This window comes from Anopheles funestus, chromosome 2RL (assembly GCF_943734845.2).
Source record: "Anopheles funestus chromosome 2RL, idAnoFuneDA-416_04, whole genome shotgun sequence".
NCBI lineage: Eukaryota > Metazoa > Arthropoda > Insecta > Diptera > Culicidae > Anopheles > Anopheles funestus.
Window position 1 is genome coordinate 10498151 of NC_064598.1, and position 24696 is coordinate 10522846.

Sequence of the window (24696 nt, forward strand, 5' to 3'; positions counted from 1 at the left end):
ACGACCATCTGCCCGGGGTTTTTGGGACGGATGACGTGCGAAGGACGTTGGTTTCTTTCACCAAAAACGGTTGGCACTTCTAGCGGCAACTCCCTCCAACCTGGGAGGCTGCAACCGAACAAAAACCTGTTAAATTGCTACGGTTCGTTGCAGCATCCGTCTGACTCACTAAGTCACTTTCGTTTCGAATGTTTATCTCTCCTACAAAACTCCTTTCATGGAATGAAAAGATTGTATCATTGGCGCAAAACCACAACCACCCCCTGGTATGGGTTGAGGGTTTTTGTTTCTTCTCCTCCTCTGCTACTGGGTCGGGAAGTGGCAATGGAAAGGAAATAGGCGAGGGCATAAAAGAATCGATGCAAATGCAAGCGGCTGGAGAGGAAGTGTTAATGGCGTCGGGATGCTAATGAACAGAAACGGCGCAATGAATGTGAAGTGGCGTTTTATGGTTCATTTATTTGGTAATGTTATAGTTTTGGTCATCACTGTCCTTCTAGTTTCGTGCTACAATTCGAACATTATGCGTGTGAAATTTGTAGAAATCAAGGACAAATGAACTAGAGATGAGAATAACAACTCTTTTTAGTGAGTCAACTCAGAGTGAATGAGTCGTTATTCGGAGTCAGCTCGTTTAACGACTCATTTCGGCGTCATAAAAAAATCCGGCACAAACGTATAAGTTAAGGTTCGGTCGTTTTACTCACTCATTTCAAATTTTCAAATATGAAATTTTGAGCAATTTAGCAAAATTTATAAATGTGATATAATTTTATGCGAATTTGTTGCAATATGTTTCTTTTCGCTCAAATAATGCTTTAAATTAAAAAAAGAATAAAAAATAATCAAAAAATAAAAACATTCTGAAAACTCGAAAATTTCCTAAGGGGTTAGCCTTGGTTTTTTTTGGGAAATTTAGTAAAATTTTAAAAATTGATTTATTTTGATGCGAATTAGTTGAACTAAGTTTCTTTTCACTCAAATAATGCTTTAAATAGAAGAAAGCATATAAAATAAGAAAAAAATAAAAAAAATCTGAAAACCCGAAAATTTCCTAAGGGGTTAGCCTTGGTTTTTTTTGGGAAATTTAGTAAAATTTTAAAAATTGATTTATTTTGATGCGAATTAGTTGAACTAAGTTTCTTTTCACTCAAATAATGCTTTAAATAGAAGAAAGCATAAAAAATAAGAAAAAAATAAAAAAAATCTGAAAACCCGAAAATTTCCTAAGGGGTTAGCCTTGGTTTTTTTTGGGAAATTTAGCAAAATTTTAAAAATTGATTTATTTTGATGCGAATTAGTTGAACTAAGTTTCTTTTCACTCAAATAATGCTTTAAATAGAAGAAAGCATAAAAAATAAGAAAAAAATAAAAAAAATCTGAAAACCCGAAAATTTCCTAAGGGGTTAGCCTTGGTTTTTTTTGGGAAATTTAGTAAAATTTTAAAAATTGATTTATTTTGATGCGAATTAGTTGAACTAAGTTTCTTTTCACTCAAATAATGCTTTAAATAGAAGAAAGCATATAAAATAAGAAAAAAATAAAAAAAATCTGAAAACCCGAAAATTTCCTAAGGGGTTAGCCTTGGTTTTTTTTTGGGAAATTTAGCAAAATTTTAAAAATTGATTTATTTTGATGCGAATTAGTTGAACTAAGTTTCTTTTCACTCAAATAATGCTTTAAATTAAAAAAAGAATAAAAAATAATCAAAAAATAAAAACATTCTGAAAACTCGAAAATTTCCTAAGGGGTTAGCCTTGGTTTTTTTTGGGAAATTTAGTAAAATTTTAAAAATTGATTTATTTTGATGCGAATTAGTTGAACTAAGTTTCTTTTCACTCAAATAATGCTTTAAATAGAAGAAAGCATATAAAATAAGAAAAAAATCAAAAAAATCTGAAAACCCGAAAATTTCCTAAGGGGTTAGCCTTGGTTTTTTTTGGGAAATTTAGTAAAATTTTAAAAATTGATTTATTTTGATGCGAATTAGTTGAACTAAGTTTCTTTTCACTCAAATAATGCTTTAAATAGAAGAAAGCATAAAAAATAAGAAAAAAATAAAAAAAATCTGAAAACCCGAAAATTTCCTAAGGGGTTAGCCTTGGTTTTTTTTGGGAAATTTAGCAAAATTTTAAAAATTGATTTATTTTGATGCGAATTAGTTGAACTAAGTTTCTTTTCACTCAAATAATGCTTTAAATAGAAGAAAGCATAAAAAATAAGAAAAAAATAAAAAAAATCTGAAAACCCGAAAATTTCCTAAGGGGTTAGCCTTGGTTTTTTTTGGGAAATTTAGTAAAATTTTAAAAATTGATTTATTTTGATGCGAATTAGTTGAACTAAGTTTCTTTTCACTCAAATAATGCTTTAAATAGAAGAAAGCATATACAATAAGAAAAAAATAAAAAAAATCTAAAAACCCGAAAATTTCCTAAGGGGTTAGCCTTGGTTTTTTTTTTGGGAAATTTAGCAAAATTTTAAAAATTGATTTATTTTGATGCGAATTGGTTGAACTAAGTTTCTTTTCACTCAAATAATGCTTTAAATAGAAGAAAGCATAAAAAATAAGAAAAAAATAAAAAAAATCTGAAAACCCGAAAATTTCCTAAGGGGTTAGCCTTGGTTTTTTTTTGGGAAATTTAGCAAAATTTTAAAAATTGATTTATTTTGATGCGAATTAGTTGAACTAAGTTTCTTTTCACTCAAATAATGCTTTAAATAGAAGAAAGCATAAAAAATAAGAAAAAAATAAAAAAAATCTGAAAACCCGAAAATTTCCTAAGGGGTTAGCCTTGGTTTTTTTTGGGAAATTTAGCAAAATTTTAAAAATTGATTTATTTTGATGCGAATTGGTTGAACTAAGTTTCTTTTCACTCAAATAAGGCTTTAAATAGAAGAAAACATAAAAAATAAGAAAAAAATAAAAAAAATCTGAAAACCCGAAAATTTCCTAAGGGGTTAGCCTTGGTTTTTTTTTGGGAAATTTAGCAAAATTTTAAAAATTGATTTATTTTGATGCGAATTGGTTGAACTAAGTTTCTTTTCACTCAAATAACGCTTTAAATAGAAGAAAGCATAAAAAATAAGAAAAAAATAAAAAAAATCTGAAAACTCGAAAATTTCCTAAGGGGTTTGCCTTAGTTTTTTTTTGGGAAATTTTGCAAAATTTGAAAAATTGATTTATTTTGATGCGAATTGGTTGAACTAAGTTTCTTTTCACTCAAATAATGCTTTGAATAAAAAAATAAATAAAAAATGATAAAAAAAACTCTATAAATTAGCCGCAAAAAATGGTACAAAAAGAGTCGCTAAAACTCCTCGTGGTAAGTGAACGAAACTCGTTCAATACAACGTTTCAACTCACTCTGTCACTCTTACTAACTTTGAACATCTCTAAAATGAATGTGTAAGCTTGAGAAAATCGGGCAGAATCTTTGCTTTCCATAGGTTCCTTTCATTATCAGGTACTAGAACCGTTGAAACATTCAATAGCTATTGAACGATATATCGGACACGAAACAGTGATCAAATCTATTAGGGAAAAAATCAGCACTTTTCAAATGTGATATTTACTTTGGAATGAGTATATAATTATGGTACAACAAACCACCGCCAGAATGTGGCGGGGCACAAACATCTAATCTAATCTAATCTAATCTTACTCGGGGGGGATTCGCAGCCTTACTCGGCAGCCATACATAAAGAATAGGAACTCTGACTGTTCCTCTGGGTTCAGAGCAAAACTTGTAAAAATAATTCGAATTGAGAGGCTTCAAAAAGGAACTCCGCTCTTGGTTTATAACTCTTCAAAATGTAGACAAAAGCCGAAATAATTGCAGAAAAATGGCTGAAGTCAGACGTTTATTGTTGTTCTTCTTCTTTCCCTGAGACTAGTTTAGTTTTCCGGATTCAAAAGAAAACATCCAACAACGCACATTAATGTTTTTGTACACTTTATATTGATACAACTCCTACGCTGTTTAAGAGCTGCGATCATCATCCATTGTTTCTTTCGCTTCTCCCCGTTTGTTAATGCCTTTTAGTATTTCACCTCAACTTACTTGAAAAAAGAAACAAATAATATCATTTTATTAATAAATATTTTTTCTTGAAAAGCAAGCTAAACAACAGTAAAATGCATTTAAATCATCAAATAACATTAAAAATTCATTTATTCACCAATGTCCCACCGCGATACTGTACTCACCTTGACAACGTTCCACAACACAACGAAACTCACCACACCGCGTACGTTACCTATAGCAACCGCGAAATTAATCGACGCACGCATGGTGAAAATGCTGTCAGCTGCAGTCGAAATTAAGTGCATATAACTGTAGTGATGTCGGTTGTTTTATGTAATTTTTTGTTGTAAATATTTGTAGTGCCTGTTTGTAGCGTACGGTTGTGTTATTGTTTTTAACTGGAAGGTAATTATGCGCACCACCCGGTGACAGTGAAGTTGAGGATCATTGTGCGTGATCGTAGGTGTTTTTGGTGGTAGCAACAACAGTAGCACCAGCAGCAGCAGCCAACAACAGCTCATGCGAACAAACGCATCGCATAGGAATATCACCCGTTCGTTGTCACCCGTCGTTCGTCGTTGTCGTCGCAGTTGTGTACGGTGGTTGTGTGTTCGTACCGTGCCGTTGCGTCATGGTGCTCCGTTTATTCATCGCGGGCCAATCGCACTTGCCGCGGAACGCACTGTGTTGTCGTGTTTGTGCCGTGTCGTCGTATCTTTCTGGAACGGGAAGGCATTGATAAGGCAGGCGCACCAAACGCACCTCCATCCCCCTTCCCTTTGTTAAGCCTCCACCGTACAAGAACGTAGCTCTCAAGTATCTCGGAAGGTGGGGGATGTTCCCGGAACGTAGATGAGGGGAAAAATCGCCTCCATGTCCTTCCTCGTCAATGGTACGGTTGTGCCGAATGTCGATAATTGAAGGACCTGATCGAACATAAGAAGCGGATTTGTTGTTGGTTGGTAAAGTAAAGCGTGTATGTGTAGTTGTTAATGATCCGTATGCATTCCACAGGTTTGTGTCCGCGGTTAATCGCCGTTCAAGTGGCCGCGGACGTTTGGTGTAGAAAGTTACATCCGACCATCGTGTGCTCTCGTGGTAATAATGGTGGTGGTGATGCTGCTGTTGATGATGATCACTTCCCACCCCAGGTCTGGTTTGTGGTTCGATTTGTTTGAGAGTGACCGAGATTATGTTTTTGTTGCATCTCTGTCAGTTCCGGAGTCGGCACCAATTGTAAACAACGGTTGCGATCGTGCCCAAGATGCCGTGCGGTGCAGCGAATGATGGGAAGATGAAAACAAAATTTCATCCACACGATTACGAACGCCACCCGATGGATGAATGTGTTTTCCTAGGGTGAAATGATGGCCCTACGATTCCATCATAAGATTGGCGCTGGTTGCATTTCTTTTTCGCACAGAAATCGAAGGCGGATCATTATTAATGCCATTTCGTTCGTAGCGTTGGGTGGGTGTAGTTTGTAATTGATAAGCTTTTATCAAAACACGATCGCGATCCGTTCCGGATCCGTCGATTCCCTGCGTTTAAGATGAAGGGTGTGGTATTGGAAGCAGTGGTTTAATTATCCTCAAAGCAAGCAGTAGGCTTTGTCAACGCGGATGAATGATGATCACGGGAAGATAGATGTATGACGAACACCCGTAGCCACCGTACAACGATCAGCATGCCATACGTAGCAAAGAAAACACATAGCAAGCAAGCAAATGATGATCATAGATGAAATTACGTCGGTGGTTACTGAGCGTGGTGTTAAAAGCTGGACGAACTTGTTTGAACAGTGTGTTGCTTTTTTTCTGTTTTGCACACACTGTCTTCTAACCCTCCCCCCCCCCCCGTTGCCTTGCCCTTTGACGAGTAAATTGCGGTCTGGATGAAGTTGTGTACGGAGTCGTAGTTGGCTGCGTGACTCGCGCTGTTTTTTCCCTACTTCTTCAAGCAAACACACAATTACGCCAACTCAGCACCGTACCAACGGCACAAAGTAAGGAATGTCCAGCACAAATCGAATAGAACTTATTGGTGGGACCGTTTTTTTTTGTGCGCGCATTTCTGTGTGCGTTTTCTTTGTTTTGCCGTCCCCAGGTGACGATCCTCGAAAATGGCGATGAAGGGAGATCGTGTCATCGTGTTATGAACCTGCTGAAACATTACCACTCAGATAAAGGCCGACACCATCGATATGGGAAGGCTCTTGAAACATCACACACAAACTGGGAAGTTCGAGTGTTGAAGGTGATATCGCACGGACGATAATTATCGATAGCTGGCCCCGTACTACAGCTCACTGTCATTGCTACCGAGCGATGGATTAGCAGCTTAATTCCGTCTTCTTGAACCAATGTGGGGGGGTGAAGAGACATTAAAAAGAAAACATCAAGCAACTGGACACTGGGTTTTATAAGGCGGTCGATTAAATGCAGCACATGTGTGGTTTTACGGACAAAACACCCCTGAAGATGTTTGCGCTTGAATAGAAGAAATTTCGCATCCACAAACATGTACGCAAACCCGTTTATAGTACCTATTTACCACTCGGACGAGGGGGGGGCTGTGTCTCCAGGCGCTATCAAGCTCAATTTTCCAATGAAACAAAGTGAATCAAACTGGCTCGTACGGCGATGGATGGATGAAATGTTCCTACTAGCTTCAACTGAACGATGACAATGGTTGGCAAGCATGTGCTAGGAAATGGCACAAAACTGAAGCAAGATCCGAGGCGCAATCCGAGAAGATCACGTTCTTGATTGTCTTTACAATTGAACAAAAAAAAAGCGGGGAGGAAAAAAATGACCATTTGTGCACTCAGCACGGGAAAGGAACGATTGTTGCTTTGCACTCGAGATTTGCCAGCAAAAAACGCGTCAGGTTCTCTCCATGGGATGAGAAGCATTATCTACGCGGCATTAACAAAAAACACAAAAAAAAACAAATACTTAATATATTATGATTTTCGTGTTTTGAAGTACACACGGTCAATCGTTTAATGATATTTCACCTTCTCGATCGTAAGCTTCGATTCCGTTTGCATGAGCTTGCGAATGTTTGTGCGTGTTAGCTTTAAAAACAAACCTTCCTCCGCCGCCGCCGCATTTGTATCCACACGGCAAGCGTTGTTTTGTTACATAAATGATTATTTTCCGTATCTCCAAAAAACTCCCTTGTGGCAGTTGTGAAAAATTGACCAATTAAAAAGGCATATTCTTGTTCCATCTCTTGTGAGGTAGGGAAAAAAAAGATAAGAGATAAGACGAGGCTAAAAAAAACGAAACCCGGTGGTCCCGGCCGCTAACCGTCGTAGTCCGATAGATGGAAAGATGAAGCGAACGAGTTGGAAGAGAAAGAGAGAGAGAGAGAGAGCGATTGTAGGTTGCACGGAAGGCAGAACGAACAAAAAACCCTACACCCGCCATTGGCCGCATAAACGGTCCGTACAGTTCGGAGTGAGCTGCTGATTAACTCTGTCGTCCGTCTTGAGACGCACAGTATTGATCCCGAGATTTTTCCCCCTTTTGCACCGTGTGAAGGACTCGCGCGCGCGCGCTCAACGAACACAACGAAGGAAGGGACAGAGGGATTAGGGTTTGCGTGTTTGTGAGGTTCTGGACCGGTGCCAAATCGTGGGTAATCGCGTCCGTTGATGTGTCGCGCACATAATCAGAAGCCTGAACCACCACACCAGTGTCCGCGTACGAACACTAGCGAGACAACGAACGCGCGACGACGACGACGGTGCGCGTTACCCGGCACTGTTGCACCCAGTGTCTACGAGTGCCGCAGACGATCGTTCGCGCTCTTAATCGTCGAATCGTGTAGTTCCGTGCGGCATGATGATGCAGTTTTTGCCTCTTACAGAATGTGTACCACTGCTCGCGAGCCAATATGCTGCTACCAAGATGTCTAACACCGGAATAGAATACAGCGAGCTGAACGACAGAACGAAAGGTAAGCGGCTGATGGGTCGTCAAATGTTTTGGCACCCAACGCCGGTGGAGATAGGCGCAAACACGCAAAAAAAAAACAAAAAGCCGCGATAAGAATATCTTTTGCATCGGAGGCTCTGCGAACCCGTTGATAGTTGATAGAGGCTGGGTGTGAAAACGAAGCCTTACAACCTGATGCGCGACAGGGAAGGGGGGGGGACGAGCTAGAATCCTTTATCTAACCACGGTTCATTTCCCTTTGGCAGGAAGTCACGACAGCCCGAGCCACACGTCCGATACGGCGTATGAATCATGCCTGAGTCCCCTTCAACCGAACGATAGTAGCAGCTTCAATGCAATCAATGTGTGCGCTATCTGCTGTGATCGTGCCACTGGTAAACACTATGGAGCCGCTTCCTGCGATGGATGTAAGGGATTTTTTCGACGGAGCGTACGGAAGAACCACACCTACTCCTGCCGGTAAGAAGCCTTCTTCTTAGAAGTTGCACAAATCTTCCAAAACATGCACTAATGAAATGTGTCTTTTATCTCGCTTATCTTCCCTGCTCCTGTTTTTTGGCCGATGTGGGGGGGGACAGATTCTCCCGCAACTGCGTGGTAGACAAAGACAAACGGAACCAGTGTCGGTACTGTAGGTTGAAGAAATGCTTCAAAGCTGGCATGAAAAAAGAAGGTAAATCACACGTAAACCCATCACCATGCTCTGCACCAAACACACTACGGCGCACTGATGGGCGACCCGCTCCCGGATCTCGTGATTGATAACAATGCTCTTTTCTTCTCTCCCCGTTCTCTCCGTGCGTTCTTCTTTTGCGGTTTGCCACCTTCCAATCGCGCACGCTTCACAGCGGTCCAAAACGAGCGGGACCGTATAAGCTGCCGCAAGCCAAGCACCGATGATAAGAACACCATTAACGGGCTGTCGGTGAAGTTTCTACTGCGGGCAGAAAACTTCAGCCGCCACTTTGGGGCCGCCCTGGACGAGACGAACGATGCGGAGGAGGCGGACCTGTCGTCGAAGCGCTTCGCCAGCATCAACGATGTGTGCGATTCGATGAAGCAACAGCTGCTGATACTGGTCGAATGGGCCAAATCAATACCGGCGTTCGCTGAGCTGCAGCTGGACGATCAGGTTGCACTGTTGCGGGCCCACGCCGGTGAACATTTGCTGCTGGGGTTGTCGCGCCGTTCCATGCACCTGCAGGACATGCTGCTGTTGGGGAACAATTGCATCATTACGAAACAGTGCCCGGATGCGAACATGTCGCCTAATTTGGACATTTCCCGTATCGGGGCACGCATCATCGACGAGCTAGTGAGTGCCATGAAAGAGATTCAAATCGACGACTCGGAGCTGGCCTGCATAAAGGCGCTAGTGTTTTTCGATCCAAGTACGTGCAATAGGTTTTTTCCATTCAGCGATGGAACTAAAGTGTTTGTGTGTTTCTTTTCATTCCTTTCCCATCAGGTGCAAAAGGACTGAACGAACCCGCCAAGATTAAATCACTCAGGCATCAGGTTTTAAATAATCTCGAGGATTACATATCAGACAAACTGTATGATTCGAGGTAAGCGCGGCTGGAGAATGCATCAAATAATTAGTGTTGGATAAATCTGATTGTGGTTTATAAATTTAAATGAATCGCTGTTAATATCTTCTATCGAAGAATTATGAATATTTGAGGAATCATGAATTTCTTAACATCCATGAATCTCTGAAGATCTTTAAAGATTCATATGATCACTTCGTAGATTTTATTCCTTTTTCTATATTATCTCAACAGGGGTAGATTTGGTGAGATCCTGTTACTATTACCAGTGCTGCAATCGATCACGTGGCAGATGATTCAACAAATAGAGCTTGCCAAAATGTTCGGTGTGGCACATATTGATAGTCTGTTGCAGGAGATGTTGCTAGGAGGTACGATGGTTTTTTTTTCTAAATAATACGAGTATCATTAAGTGCATTTCATCTGATTCCTGATTTCCTTGGTTTCTGGCCCTATTTAGGTGATGCTATAGATACCTCATCGACGATCACCTCACCGATAAATATGATGAACACCAACAACAGCCCATCCGATTCGTGTGATACGACGCATCTCGCGTCAACCATGGGCACGGGCGTGGACCATGAAGCGCAAGACCCTCTAGTACAAATGTCGTCCCTAAACGGAACCGGTTACGGTGGCGATCCTGACAGTTTGCTCATATCGCCCATGGATACGGTACCCGGTGGAAACAGTTACTGTGGCCGTAAAGCACCCGGCCAAACGACGCCAGATCCGTTAAACGGACAGCAGCTACACGGGCCGAGAAGTGGTGGCGGTGTTGCCGTTACTGCGGACGTCGGTTACATGCAACAGCAAACGCAGCAGCGTCATGCGACGACTGGCAGCCCGACCGATGCGACAGTGACGGTAACGGACATATACTTCCACGCGCCAACGAGCGTTGGTCCACCGTCATCGCTGCAGCTCGACACGGATGTTGCGATGTACAACAATAACAATCTAAGCTGCTGCCAGGGCGAGATGACACACACCGGCAAGGGTTGCGAGATGGTGAAAATTGAAACCAAACGGGAGCCGGAAAATGCCTAGAAGCCAAACACCTTGCCTTTAGCCCAAAGCTATCAGCTAGCGCAGCCATTAAATGCGATGTTATGGATCAATCAGGTGCAATATGTTAGGTCAAGCGTAGACGCAACAGCATAGCAAAGTGGATTGATTAGGAAGTGGACGATTGATATTTACCGTGCAGAAGGTTAGGACCGCGTTGTACGCGTGTGTCCGATTTAGTTTGGTTTTCGTTAATTTTGTTTTTACAGTACTTTTTCTTTGTTGCGGTAGTTTTTGTTTTCGTTTTTTTTCTTCTTTTGTTGGATATCTGTTCTGTCGGTTCTTCGGTTATGGGAAATTGTGACAATATTAGGGCACACGATCAGCTACGGTAGGTGTGATTTGTGAGTTTTTTACACAAATCCTTCATCTTCTGGCGCTTGTGAGTGTGGCTAATATTTGGTAGGTGTGTTATTTTCCTGCTTCGTTTTGTTATATTAATGGCAGGAAAGCTAGGAACAAATCATACAAATTGTAAGAATAATGATGCTAGTATAGTAATATGGAAAAAAAGTCAAACTCATTCTGTGAGGCAGGTTTTCTGTACATATACAAACAGGGGTGGTGTGCATTCGGGAGGTGATTGTTATACTCTTTTGCGTAGGCTAGGTATTAGGATTCTACACCACTATTTCTCCCTGTTTCCCCTGTGCCCTTTTCCTTCCCTCATACAATTCCCTGTGACGTAAAGGAAACTTCTATAGACTTGTTTTTTTTTCCTTCTGTTTTCTGGGACGAAAAGTGCAAATAAAACGACTGTTATTTTCTGTTTCCAGTTCGGCCAGCAGGGCGGTGCTATAGAAGAGATGCTCTTGCTATTGCTCTGCTGCGCGACCCCGAACACAAATGGTAACGATGGAGCAAAAAAATATCGAAACAATGGTTTTCCTTCACCTACAAAACGATTCGGGAAAGAACTGCACCTTTAGAAAAAAACACCTCGCACCAATGTTAGAAATACACATCTGTAGTAACATCAATCACACGTACGAATCTCTGCGGCGCTTGTCCCGAGTTGATACGCCGAACGGCATTAAATGTCGACGGTTAGTTGCTCAACGCTCGCTCGTTTCAGTGTAGGAAACATTGATAACCGTTGATGGCGACCTAATGTGACACAGGCCTGCCAGCCCGCCAGTCGGTAGGGTAGCCTTCATGCGGGTAGTCTATCTATCCCGTTCCCATCGCCAGTTAGGATAGATCGTTCATTGCGCGGCCAATAATCGGCCCTGTGTCAGAAGCAATAGATTCAATCGATCAAGCTCCCTGTAAGCGAGAGAACAAGCAAAGTGTTACCGTACTGAAGTCTGTGCGATGATGATGTAGTGGTCATCATTTCGTTCATATGTGAGAATTCACTTTATCTGATAGATGCTACAACAAGGGAAAGAAATACTGTGCCTTATTTTCTATGCTCCAAGAAGATCGTGTTCATTCCTGGGGCGATTTATTAATGTGTAAGGTTTGATTTTCTTGTTTTCGAAGCTCCACACACCGTATCGCGGTACTGCGAAAAGCATTAGTACACGATCAGTTGCTAATCATCGGTCCAAGGATCTATCTCGCCGTACCCTTCACCATGTGTTGTGATGCATGTGTTGCCGCCTGTTAGACCTGGACTATGAGTTGTTTGGCACGCGGCAAGTGAGTGTTCATCCGTCGGACAACAAAAACAAATCTGGTGAAGCGCATTGCGAAGATCAAAGCGATGTCCGGGTTTTGAGACGATCGGTGTATGCCTTTGCGCATGTACTTGTGAGGCAAGGGCCCTACGGTGCACGGTGTTGTAGCTGTTTTTGTGTACTGTGTTAGAAGAGATTGTAAAGGTATTTCGTTTCGGAGTTCACGGTATGCTAGCGAAGGAATTGGCAGGGCGCATACTTATCAGTACTCCAAGTCCACGCCGAAATTAAGTGTAGCGTGTAAATGAAGTTTAAGGCTTTCAACGCGTAATATACTTAAGCGAAACAAATGAAACGTTCCGGGTGAATAATCTTTTTGTGTATGATTCATTTAAGCTGAAAGTGAGTGAAAAGTGTTACGAAAGAGATTGGAAGATTCGGAACGAATATCTGTTGTACATTGATTTCGGCACAAACCGGTAGAAAATGTGCCGCAGGATAGTTGCCTCCCTTTCTTGCGGGACACTTGCACGATTTTGTGTTGCAAAAAAAGTTTGGTGAATTATTTTAACTATCCAGCAGAAGGTAGAACGGTTTATGCGAAGCAATTTACGGCAGTATAATGCTTGAAGCAATGGCACACATCAAGTCAAACCAACGTATTGAAGATCACCGGAATCTGATCGACTGGTCGTTTTATGCGAACGAGTCGTCCGGTGAGCAATACTACGAAATGCCGATCGATATGCGTTTCAACTCGGGGCATATACTGTCCATAATGGTGTACAGGTAAGATCCTGAAAAAGAGTAGCTACAAGTTCGCGCCTAATGTGGGATTAATCATGTTGCACTGTGCTTCGTTTCCAGCACGCTGATGGCGTTTTCAGCTACGGGAAATATTACAGTACTTCGAATTCTCGCCCAACGGAAGGTACGAGCATCGTCCAGGATAAATATAATGCTTGCACATCTGGCGATAGCGGATCTTTTGGTACGGATCATTGAGGATGAGTGGGAATTGATCGCGGAATAGTAATTGTTGAAGAATTGCCCTTCCCTCACACAGGTAACCTTCCTTATGATGCCGCTAGAGATTGGATGGGCATACACGGTTAGATGGACTGCCGGGGATATAATGTGCCGCGTGATGGCCTTCTTCCGGACCTTTGGTCTGTACCTTTCCAGCTTCATTCTAATCTGCATATCAGTAGACAGGTATTTAACAGGTTATATGGTAGGACGAGAGAAAATGTCTAATGATCCTTTTTATCATGGCAGATACTTTGCTGTACTGAAACCATTGAAAGTGCATGAACATCGAGCAGTTCTAATGATTGCTGCCGCTTGGATAATGTCCGGTCTGTGCAGTCTTCCTCAGGTATAGTAGCACATTGGGGATACTAGTATCTTTTTATAATATTCCACTCTCCTTTTCAGTCGTTCATCTTTCATCTGGAGGTACATCCAAACATTACGGGATACCAACAGTGCGTGACGTACCACTATTTCGAGGAGGAAATCTATCAAATCATCTACAACGTTATGGTTATGTGCCTGATGTATACGGTCCCGCTGATAGTGATCCTTTACTGCTATGGATCGATATACTATGAAATATTTAGTCGCACAAATCCCAAAAATTTAGGTAAATCGTTTGACAAATTGTTTGTATTATAAAGCTTACGAATATCGTCCTCAATTTCCAGAGAGTTTTCGACGCTCGAGTATCGATGTGCTTGGACGAGCAAAGCGAAAGACGTTACGGATGACTATCACGATCGTGATCGTGTTTGTAGTTTGCTGGACGCCTTACTACGTTATGTCACTCTGGTACGTTATTCTGCTAGGTACGACACGGTATCAAATGCTAACTGGTTTACTCCACTTCGGTTTTAGGTACTGGTTAGATAAGGAATCGGCCAAGAATGTTGACCAGCGAATACAGAAGGGTTTGTTCCTGTTCGCCAGCACGAACAGCTGCATGAACCCGGTAGTGTACGGTATTTACAATGTGCGAAAGAAACACACCAACAAACATCTGAAGGTGCAGGAAAAAAGTTGTGGAAGCCATCTTACGATGAAAGTGTAACTCCCAACCAAGTGTTCAATGTGTGACTGTGTTTTGTTTTTTTGTATCCGAGGTTATGATTTAATGCAAGCTATAGTTTAAACATCTTAACTATAAAACATCTAAAGCATAGAGGAATTTTGTGTAAAGTGTTGTTCGAAATAAATCCATAACTCATGGACGTAAGGGTGGATCGCTACTCAACTAAACTACTACACGATCGATATTGTTTTGTATCATTCTCTACCGATAACGTGTAGAAAACCAAACGTTTTATTGTACGTATTATTATTGCCTTATGTACTTGAGGAAAAAGGGTTGTCTCACCGACATTGAACTGAGGTAGCAACGAGAAGGGAGAATAATAAGAGGAAGAATCTGATTATACGAAGCAGATTTGTAATAATACATTTTAAGCGCTACATTTAGTTGTACTACTGCGACGATTAGCTTTGCTGCGGTTGAACTGGAAACGCCACTCTTTAAGCGCGATGATCCACCTGAACTTCTCGCTGCAAACGTGGAGGAAGTTCGCGGTAAATAGCTTCCGGAACGTTGTCTGTTGGGGAAGAATATAAGCTAGTAAATATTCCTGTCCTTGTCGGTACCTCAACGACTCGAAGAATGAGCCATTTGGAGGAACTTACCATTGCACCGATACACCAAGTCCGACCAGATGATCATTTCCTGCGAGAAGCAGAACACTCCCAGTCGGCCACCCTTGAGCGTGGTGTCGAAAATGTTACCCGAATCGGCCACCATCTGATCACCGTCGAATATGCGCAAACGGATCAATCCAATCTTGGGTCGATGTAGCAACAGCCAACGGTAAGCGGTACGCTCCGTCCATCCCACGTTGCGTGGATCCTTCCAGAGCAGCTTCACCTGATCCTTGGTGTCGCCCGTATGCCAGAGACTGTTGCGCAGCATCTCGCCCGGTCCGGTATTACTGTTGATCAGCTTCAGCTGAATGCCCGGTTCGGCGGACGCACGGAACGGTGTCGCCTGCCAGTACGTCTGTATGTTTTTCTTCCACATGACCGCATAGAACTTGTGATTGTCCTGGTAGCTGAAGATGAAACCGACATAATCGTCATCGATTTCTGTGTCGACAAAGAAGGTACCTTCGAAATCAACGCCACCAAATGCGTCGTAACTGTACCGTAGAAAATGGGACGAAAATAATTAAAACATTTAAACTTCGGGTTCGGTTCTTGTGCTTACGGAGAGCTCTATTACAACATACCCAACAGCGAGACCGGGATCACTATTTTGTGTCTGCACAATTTCCGCACCCTTGTTGTAGATCACCCAGTTGGGATCGATCTGTGAATCACCTTCCGGATCTAGGACTACCGTCTGGTAGGTGCGGAAATCGGTGGAGAAGATTTTGGAATTGTTCGGACAGTTGTCGAGATAGTTTGGAATGAGATCTAAATCGAAATCTTCCTCACAGATATCACCGATTCCATCATCTAGACAAAAATGACAGTTAAGTTTAGATCGCCCCAGAACTCCAACTTTAGAACCCATCATTCAGCAGACTTACTATTCGCATCAGTCTGATCGGGATTGAACACAATCGGGCAGTTATCTTCATGGTTCAGGATGCCATCATTATCGGCATCCGTGTCGCACAGATCTCCTCGTCCGTCACCGTCCGAATCGAGCTGATCGGAGTTCGGCAGCTTCGGACAGTTGTCCCGGCTATCCTGGATACCGTCCCGATCGCGATCGACATCACTATCACAAGCATCACCGATAAGATCATTGTCCGAATCGAGCTGAAAGCGAAATGTGCACACAAAATCTGTCAAATCTGCCTGCTCGAAGATGTAGAATGGTGCAGTTCACTATTCTTTAAGTACCTGATTGGGGTTAGGAATTAGCGGACAGTTATCGCAAACGTCACCGACACGATCCCCATCAGTATCGAGCTGATTGAAGTTGGACACCTTAGGACAGTTGTCATCCTCATTACGGATACCATCGTTATCGATATCCGGATCGCATGCGTCACCCAAACCATCCTTATCGACATCGTTCTGATCGACATTGGACACCGTCGGACAGTTGTCGCAGGCATCACCCTGTTTGTCTCCTCCATCCACATCACTATCCAATTGGTCCGGATTGTGTACCAAGGGACAGTTATCCTGCAAACGAAGCGTATAGAGCCATTATACCTGATCATCCACCAGTTTTCACCATCCATTTGTACCGGATTGTTAAGAATTCCATCGTTGTCTGCATCAGGATCACATGCATCTCCCATACCATCGCGATCGGCATCTTCCTGACCAGAGTTGGGAATGTTCACGCAGTTGTCGGCTCGACATTTCTCATCATTGCACTGCAGATTTGTGTCTGGCCAACCGTCAAGATCCTTGTCGGAACCGCACAGGAACCCATCGCCTGCCCAACCTACCTTACACTTACACCTGCAATCGGAATGCAACCATCACACATATGTCCACTCGGTACCAAACGACCTTTCACCCGCTTTACCTGTATTTATTGTTACCGGCATGCTTGCATACGGCATTCGTGTCGCAGATTGTCCCATCCTGACACATCCGGTCCGATGGTAAGCATTCGTGCGACGGGCTACGGATAAACCCCACCTTACACTGGCATTCGTACGATCCTTCCGTGTTGTGGCAAATCATGTTCGATCCGCACCGTGCCGAACCGTCGGCACACTCGTTCCGATCCGTGCACCGTTGCCGCTGCATCGACCCATCGAACGAGGTGGCCGTAAGACCCTCGTAGTGTATACCTACGTAACCGCCGGGGCATGGATCGCATCGGAAGCCGGGCACGGTGTTGGTGCAGCGTACACGCACATCACACGGTTCCACCAGATCGCACTTGCAAACGGGAAATGGAAGCAGTAACAGAAAGGTACAGTTGGGAGTGCGGGAGCAGCGTTTAGACAACGCACTTAAATATGGGACGTTCAGCTGTTTGCCACGATAAGATACCGGGGAGAGTTCACCGGGCATCAGGCACCAGACAATAAACGTTTTACACATACCTCATCGAAATCATGACAGGCAGTACCGTTGCCAGTGAAACCGGCCGGACAGGCACCGCAGCGGTAGAACGGATGCTGATCTAATCTACTGCAATGTACACCTTCATGTGGGGAACATTCAAGGAAGGGTATTTAAGGTACGGGCTGAGCACATTTACATTTATCTATATGGTATGTGATTGTGGTTTCATGATTCACAACTTCGCTCCATTCGGTGGGGTACACTTGGGTGAAATCTTAGTCCCGGGATTTTTTTTTGGGAAACAGTTGCGTCGAGATATTGAGTATGCATTAAAAAAATGGACAAATCTGAGTGGTAACAGACAAGGAACTAACAATGGGAAGAATAGAACCTCAAATCTTGCGTTTATTGGGCCTTCCATAAAATGTACGTAGTGGAACGGAATCTTGGATTGTACTTTGCCATTGAAAATACTAGTTTCTGGAGCACGTTAGAGGGTTTGGGAAGTACAAAAATATTGGACCAGCAATTCGTTGCAGTATGTTACAGGACACTGGCGAATTTTTGAGATCTTCCATGAAGCATAGACCACCTTCTCCAGCTTGGTGATCGTGAAGTCGTAGAAGAAGCCGGGCAATGGTTATCTTTTTGATAGCAGATGTAAATATTCCGACCTCTCCGCCAATCATATTCATCCATTATATAGAAGATTTCATCATCATTCAAATACAGAATGAAACGGTGTTTTTCACCTGCAGCATCAGCCATTAGTCTGAAGTTCTACTTGTACACTATTTGACTAGTTCCTCTGACAACAAACACTCTATCCAAATTCAGTCCATTTTTTCATGCATACGTTATCTACCCGCCATACTAAAGCTACAAAAACACTCGTGAGATATTGCAATACAGGACCAAATAACACATTTAATGATCATCTCCTAATTCACCGATCCATCAGTTCGAATATCGCACAACCGAATGGGAGGTTTTTTTTATAAGTTGGAAAATTAATGGAATTAGGAAACGCGAAATAAGAAAAAAAGCATGCAGAATTGTTTCCTACTCGTTGTTATATCTGTTTCGGAAGGTAAAATCAAAGATGTTAAACGCGTGTTACACGGCCAACCTCGAAGTAAACAACAGCACAATCCAATTAACCAAACTTGACGAACAATGATGATCAGTTTATTATTATTACTGGGTATCGTAAATATCGTTGGCTTAGTGAAGCTTAAGGTTAAGTACATTTTAGCGCTTTACGCTGGCACGAGAGCGGTAATGGTAGCGTATTGAAGATAAAAAAAATGTATGTAAAATATGTGGAAAAAAAATGTGACACAGTTCATAACTCGGCTGCAGCAGAAAGTTCGTTGTGGAGAAGGGTAGAAAATATTATGAGAACACCCGGCACACTTGTCGTGGACCTGGACGTGGATCACCATGTTTTTTACATTCACAACTGCGTATGCGCACGGTATAAGGAGATTGTAATTGTTGGGAGTAAATGGTTCGCCTCGAGAGGTCCCCATAGCCCATGCGTACTAGGGGGCCTCCTTCGACGGCAGTCTCGTAGGTCACCGTAGGTTAAAATGGGGAGGGTAAGATGTTCAAATCAAGGCAATGATTTGAGGATGCTTTTGACTATTAGTTCCTACCTGGCGCGCACGGTTTATCTTCGCAGGCGTCCCGAAACCGACAGTGCTTTCCATCGCCCTCGTATCCTGCCGGACAGGGACCACACTGGGCACCCTCGACCGTGTCATAACACTGGACACCACTGTGTGGCGAAAAGAAAGGGAAGAAGCGCATGGAAGCAATACTTACTAGCATGCTCTTGGCAGTGTACACCGTTTGAAGGACGAAGATACTTACTTGAAGCATGGCTGGTCCGCACACGTTTGACCCGGGCGACAGTTTCGGCCATCACCGACATATCCACGCGGACAGTGACCACATCGCATGCCGGTCGATGAGTCATAGCACTGCACGCCTGTAAATCAGAAAACCAAATATTCATCGAAGAACTTGCGCACGGGGTCGTCTAACTATCCGGCGCCAGTCTTCGCGCCACATTACCTGGGAAGCATGGATTACTGTACTGACAGTTTTCTCGCAATGGTTGTGCCTGCTGACATCCGGCACAGTTTTCGATCAATCCGCGCAGATAGTTAATCTCATGACGCTGACCTTTCACCTCTTCCTTTAGCTCCTTGACCAGCTTCAACAGTTCGCCCAACAGTTTCAGTATGTTCTCTGTATCAGGGCCAAAGGAATATGTCGTATAGCGCTTTAGAAGTTAGTAATGTACGTCAAATTTTTCAAGAAACCTTACCATCACAATCACCATGAATGATCGGAATGTCTCCTCGGTTTGCGGAGAAATCGGAATGGAACGCTTCCTTGTACTTTTCCGACGTATGGTGCCAGTTACGGATGTCTCGCTTCTTGTTGCGCTCGGAAACAATCTCACCTACAAAACCGTTTGGAGCATGTGTTATCCAAGGACCTACGGTTCCAAAACCTAAGGATACTTACCTTGGGCTTTATTCTTCAACATCTTCTCCACCGTTTGCTTTTGCCGGGAGGAGTGTATGTGGTTGCCATTACGGCGCAATATCTTCTGACAGCTGGCCCGACTCAAGGCCTTATCGAGCTCGGAATCCAGAAATAGTGGATACTTTCGTTCGCGGAACTAGATTCGTTGGAAAACATAAAACACACGAAAGAATGCAGATAAAACATAACCACCCATCCGTCAATAATCTGTTCCGTTTTCGATGGATTAGTGGATGAATTAGTGCAAAACGATTAATTACCAGTTTGACGGTCGGTTCATCGCTGCTGGCAAAAAGCTTGGACAGATTGACGTCCAGCTCCTCGGTGGACGACTGTTTACAGTTCATGTAAACGGTGATCGCACTCTGGTGGAACGCGAATGCCAGCGATTTGATCGTTGTTGATTCGTTCAGATCGTTCAGTATTAGATTCTTCGAGTACACCTTCGAGTGGGTGGTAATATCGATGGTCACTAGCGGTGGTTGGGAAGAACAGAAGCGTAAATTCGTGCTTGAAACGTTTGATTTATCGGTTTACGATTAGGCAGCCACCACTTACCGCGCTTATTTTTGCGATCGAGATAGAAGGAAAATTTGTTCTTCGACTCGGGGAAATCGATCATAAACAGGGCCTCGATCGTGATACGGAACTTTCTGCGCGGTCTGAAAGCGAATGTTCGGTCATTGTTAACGCTTTGTCTGGTGGGATATTTAAACAGTAAATTAGAAGCTTACCTAATGTGTCTCAATGATATTAAGAAATCATCCTTAATGTATTCCTCCAGCTCCGTCGAAGCGACTGAGAAATTCGGGGAAAGAAGAACAAAACGAAAGCAAAATGTAATTCATTTAGATCGTTAGCCATTGTGAAATGTAAGATCGCTCTTTTCCCCTCTATTTTCCTCCCTCTTTTTTGCTGTTGTGTTGTGCAAACGAGTACTGTCTTCACACTGTAATTAGTGACATCGCAGCACAAAAACGTTCCACACCAAACAGTCAGTGGCGCCCCAAATAAGAAATTAATTTAAATAAATCAATCAATAGTCGGCTATCGCGCAATGGCGCACAAATGGTACACGGACCGGGGGCCAAACGTGGGCGCCCGCCTTTTTAGCCCTTGCACGTTACGTGTAGGTTGTGGATATGTGGAAGATTTATGAAACTGCGTTACGTTACTTCGTACCCCATTCAGTATTGGACGGGAGAAGTGTTCTGGAAAAAAAATGGCGAAATTCAATTCGCTTGTTATACGATCGGGACGTGGGATTTACGTTTACTGTGTTTTACTGTTTTTTTTTGTTGGGTGGAATAGTTTCAGAACGATCTCGTTACAATTATTTGTGTTTAAAGTAGCAGCTGGAATTGAATATTTACGACTAATCGATCGCACACTTACCGGGATCAATGGATAATGGTTGCACTTGCTGTACGATTGCGCAAAGTGACAGCAGCAGCAATAGCCCTGCCATCATCGGCAGGGTTGATTTCATTTTCTTTCTGTACTGTAAGGGAAATGGAAAACAAAAAAAAAACAATAATTTACACACACACTTTAAACACACAACACGACTGTTGATTAAAATGGCACATTGTATGTGACAATAGATTGTTAATTATTGTTCAACACATCACAATTCGATCACTTTTCAATTATGAACAAACTCGGGGCCATTAAAACGAGTTTCACTTAACATGCTGCGGGAAGGATAACTCGAACAGGGGGGAAAAAAAACTTTTGTTTTCTTGCTGTTAAGCAACCCACAACCGGGTTTTTAGCTTTTTGGAAAGGTTTGCCTGCGAGAGGAACGTGTGAAAGATTTCATTTTTAATGCTCTCTGTTATCTCTGCACCGTCTTGTTAACTCTGGTTTCATCGTGTAAAGAACGTTTTTGCATCGTTTCCTTTCGCTTCCAATCTACGCCAAACACACACTATCATTTGCATTGCATTCGGACACTTTTATTAATTGTTTGATGCTTTGATTTCAGTTCCCTTTTTGTTCTGTCCCTTTTTTGTTCTTCTCTCGTTCGTTTGTTTTCTATCTTCATTCGTTTTGTGCGCGTTTGCCTTTTGTGCCCACACCGGAGAAGATGCTGCAGCTAAACAACAGTACATCGCGATCGCGAGGTGTTACTATAGGGTTCCCGCGTGACTTGTGATCGTCTTTTTTTTTAAAAAAAAGAGGCTCCATATGCCCCGATCGTTCCCATCGAAGGCGACGAACTAGGTGACTCTTTGAGCGACATCAACATTACAATCCCGTTCCACAATCCCCCAAAGGTGGCTCGTCCCGTCTCCGAACCTTACAGCATTAAATCGGCCTCGGCGTTTGGCTTTGCCACCGCACAGGTAGACGGACACACACACCGGGTACTTCCCGCCGCGTACGGTACGAAGACGAAAGGGTACAAAACAGGAATTCCCATCCGAAAACGCTAACGGCCTACTACAACCCGTACGCATTGCGCCGCGCGTAGACCGAAGACAACGGACGTGCGACAACGAAGCACCGCACCAGAGAGGCATAAAAGATATACATATTGAAGAGCAAAACAACAACAGCACGCAGAGAAGACTGATCGGGCAATCAAACCGCGCCACAAATGGGGATAGAATGGAAGACGGTGGCGAGAGGCGGGCGCCGAAGCACGCGAAGGGAAGAGCTTGAGTGCTACAGAGCCCCGAAGCATCGGAATGGTGGCGCGTAGGCGTTTTTCAAAAGCGAACAAGGAATGACGGAACAAAACGTGTGGGCAGCCACCGCATGGAGGCTGGCTGTCAGTGTGGCGAGCGAGACAGCAGCCAGCGAGTGAAACGGTGGAAAACGGCTTCGATTCTTCCAAAACCTGACCCGCCGGTGGTGTGCCACCGAGCAGACCAACGCAAACGGGGGTTGCAAGTCTCTCCTCCGCGTGTATGACAGACGGTTGCGCGAAACGCTGCTGTTTTGCCGTTTGTGCAGCGGGAACATATGGGATTTCGAGCGACGATTTGCCAAATTCGGAACCGACTGGTCCAAAAATGGACATGCGGTCCGGTTGCGGTGGACCGGAAATTATCGGACGGCGCGCAAACCCGATCCCGAACCGTTACGCCAAGCGCGCTATACGATGATCGTGGTTTTTGGGGAATTTTTTTGGGGAGTCGATCGATCTAAAGCTGAACGCATCAGTGATTTAAATGCTCCAAACACACGCACACTTTGGGTCGGATAAGTATTCCTCACGAAACAGAAACAGGTGTCACATAGAATTGCACACATGCTGCAGGATACTAATGTGGTCAACTGTTCTACACAACGTACAGCACGTGTAACACTGCTACTCACTGGATATCGAATTCGCCACAGTAGCTTCAAAGAACCCAATAACGCTACTCCTTCACTCAGGAAACCAAGAACGAGGATCACGAAACCTCACACAATGGTCCACAGGTTCACTCTGTTCAGGATCAAACACTCCAGTGGTGAGGGAGTCCACCACCGGTACAGTGGTATGGTACCGCACCAGAACGCAAGGGATCGACAGAAAAGATCGACCAAACGCTGCGGGATCTCGCAGCAGACTAAGCCGCGGCGCGTACCTTTTCGTCTAGACGCGATCGCGATCGCGCTCGTCCGCTGCTTGTCGCCTGGCGCTGGTACCTCTAGGTGGGTAGGCGTGTTGCATACTTCAAGTGGAAGCAAGACGAAAGCTGTAGATGTACGGGGGGAATGGGTGTGGCATATTGGGCGGAATAAGAAGGTGCCGGATCGGATGCTGTGTGCGTTTGTGAAACAGATTATGATTACCAACCGATGGGATCGTTTATTATTTTTTTTTTTCGGAAATAGAAGATCACCTGGGTATTGGAACTCTCACCGTGGAAGGTGAACACTCTCCGCAGCATTACCATTTAACCCATCAGGATTCGGAAATTTCGAACCGGCGGACACCATCGGATGTCATGAATCGGTTGGGTTCCGCCAGTTCAAATGGTTATTTCTCGCTCCCTTTTTTTTTTTGATTGGATTCCGTTCGGTGTTCCGGACCGCGGGGGTGAAATAAAACTGTCACATCAACTGTGGACTGGGTATGGCAAAATCAGCTGGTTTCCTCGCTAGTACGACCTTCTAGGCGTAGCGCGTTTGCGCTGCCTCCATAATGGCCATTACCATCTAATGGAGCTTTGGCTAATAAAATCAACAAAAAACCATCACTGTCCGTACGACTCCGGATGAGGAGGAGAGGCATAATGATGCTGGAAGGGTGTTGTTAAAGGAAACCTGTCCAATCCGCACATCCCCGCACCCTTAAAGAAGAAGGCGTTAAGCTGGAGGGAAAAGATTACCACCTAACCGCGGCCAAGTAGCGACGATGACTTGGGACCGGACCCGTGCCGATGCGCTCGATGTGTCGTGCCGCTCTGTGTATCAACATCGTTGAGATTCGTACTTTATGGAGCACATTAGCCACACACAAAAGGCAGCGGAACCGGATGGCGGAAAGCTTCACTAATGTTTTTCTCATTAGTTCCCGCATTCGATTGGAGACGCTGGACGCTTTTTCTTCTTCTTCTGCTTTGCTTTCGCGTGCCAGAAAATTTTAATCGGAAAACGTGGGCGGAAAAATGGTTTCATGTAGTGTCGTGTTTTGCGTTACTTGGACACATTTTGTACCGAATGCTATTTCGCATATATGTAGCAGATGTCGTACCGAATCCGACAGCTCATCCGAAACGCGCTGATCTCTAAAACAAAACGCTCAAGGCAAACCAGTAGCGGGAAGTGCATGAATTTTGTTACCTCGTGTGGCTCGTTAAATTTCTGTCTGTTAACAGCTTTATTTGCATCGTTTTGT

The 24696-nt window shown here is 43.5% G+C and overlaps 4 protein-coding genes across 9 annotated transcripts in view; 3 read left to right on the forward strand and 1 right to left on the reverse strand.

Annotated features, from left to right (window-relative positions):
- The first annotated feature begins 4269 nt into the window (after window positions 1-4269).
- Window positions 4270-11507, forward strand: LOC125763768 (hepatocyte nuclear factor 4-alpha). Of its 3 annotated transcripts, none has more exons than XM_049427236.1 (8): window positions 4270-4430; window positions 7902-7991; window positions 8236-8449; window positions 8569-8663; window positions 8839-9381; window positions 9459-9558; window positions 9775-9911; window positions 10001-11507. In XM_049427236.1, exons 2-8 carry the CDS (start codon window positions 7943-7945, stop codon window positions 10591-10593), a joined length of 1731 nt encoding a protein of 576 aa, XP_049283193.1. In that variant the 5' UTR covers window positions 4270-4430; window positions 7902-7942; the 3' UTR covers window positions 10594-11507. The 3 variants fall into 3 exon arrangements, with proteins under 3 accessions (XP_049283193.1, XP_049283194.1, XP_049283192.1); XM_049427237.1 differs by lacking the exon at window positions 4270-4430 and adding an exon at window positions 4565-4983; XM_049427235.1 differs by lacking the exon at window positions 4270-4430 and having other exon boundaries at window positions 7859-7991.
- LOC125763767 (junctophilin-2) overlaps window positions 6937-24696 on the forward strand; it is a 39544-nt gene continuing 21784 nt past the window's right edge. Inside the window, exon 1 of the mRNA XM_049427232.1 lies at window positions 6937-7778. The gene's annotated coding sequence lies outside the window, so the exon portion shown is untranslated. The remainder of the gene's footprint in view (window positions 7779-24696) is intronic.
- LOC125763771 (adipokinetic hormone/corazonin-related peptide receptor variant I) lies at window positions 11665-14513 on the forward strand. The gene is made up of 7 exons (XM_049427240.1): window positions 11665-13022; window positions 13101-13224; window positions 13300-13448; window positions 13512-13611; window positions 13671-13878; window positions 13940-14063; window positions 14130-14513. The coding sequence occupies exons 1-7, from the start codon at window positions 12856-12858 to the stop codon at window positions 14320-14322; spliced, it is 1065 nt and encodes a 354-aa protein (XP_049283197.1). The 5' UTR covers window positions 11665-12855; the 3' UTR covers window positions 14323-14513.
- Window positions 14528-23436, reverse strand: LOC125763766 (cartilage oligomeric matrix protein). 4 transcript variants are annotated; one of them, XM_049427227.1, is made up of 18 exons: window positions 23187-23436; window positions 21255-21360; window positions 20594-20657; window positions 20418-20521; window positions 20120-20331; window positions 19839-19995; window positions 19636-19773; window positions 19380-19556; window positions 19176-19293; window positions 18959-19080; window positions 17339-17439; window positions 16810-17171; window positions 16523-16742; window positions 16170-16457; window positions 15851-16085; window positions 15548-15776; window positions 14949-15457; window positions 14528-14860 (listed from the first exon to the last, which is right to left on the reverse strand). In XM_049427227.1, the coding sequence occupies exons 2-18, from the start codon at window positions 21346-21348 to the stop codon at window positions 14784-14786; spliced, it is 3207 nt and encodes a 1068-aa protein (XP_049283184.1). In that variant the 5' UTR covers window positions 21349-21360; window positions 23187-23436; the 3' UTR covers window positions 14528-14783. The 4 variants fall into 4 exon arrangements, with proteins under 4 accessions (XP_049283184.1, XP_049283185.1, XP_049283182.1 ...); XM_049427228.1 differs by having other exon boundaries at window positions 23163-23436; XM_049427225.1 differs by lacking the exon at window positions 23187-23436 and adding an exon at window positions 22166-22557.

Bases quoted from the DNA above. Each gene is read 5' to 3' on its own strand.
- LOC125763768 (XM_049427235.1), top strand. From the start codon at position 7,874: ATGATGATGCAGTTTTTGCCTCTTACAGAATGTGTACCACTGCTCGCG. The intron at 9,559-9,774 runs GTAAGCGCGGCT...TTATCTCAACAG, and splicing joins GACAAACTGTATGATTCGAG to GGGTAGATTTGGTGAGATCC. The intron at 9,912-10,000 runs GTACGATGGTTT...GGCCCTATTTAG, and splicing joins GCAGGAGATGTTGCTAGGAG to GTGATGCTATAGATACCTCA.
- LOC125763771 (XM_049427240.1), top strand. From the start codon at position 12,856: ATGCTTGAAGCAATGGCACACATCAAGTCAAACCAACGTATTGAAGAT. The intron at 13,612-13,670 runs GTATAGTAGCAC...TCTCCTTTTCAG, and splicing joins GTCTGTGCAGTCTTCCTCAG to TCGTTCATCTTTCATCTGGA. The intron at 13,879-13,939 runs GTAAATCGTTTG...CTCAATTTCCAG, and splicing joins CACAAATCCCAAAAATTTAG to AGAGTTTTCGACGCTCGAGT.
- LOC125763766 (XM_049427225.1), bottom strand. From the start codon at position 22,384: ATGCCTCTCTGGTGCGGTGCTTCGTTGTCGCACGTCCGTTGTCTTCGG. The intron at 20,522-20,593 runs GTAAGCTTCTAA...ATTCGCTTTCAG, and splicing joins ATATCATTGAGACACATTAG to ACCGCGCAGAAAGTTCCGTA. The intron at 17,172-17,338 runs GTATGTGTAAAA...CCCGTTTGCAAG, and splicing joins CCTGTCATGATTTCGATGAG to TGCGATCTGGTGGAACCGTG.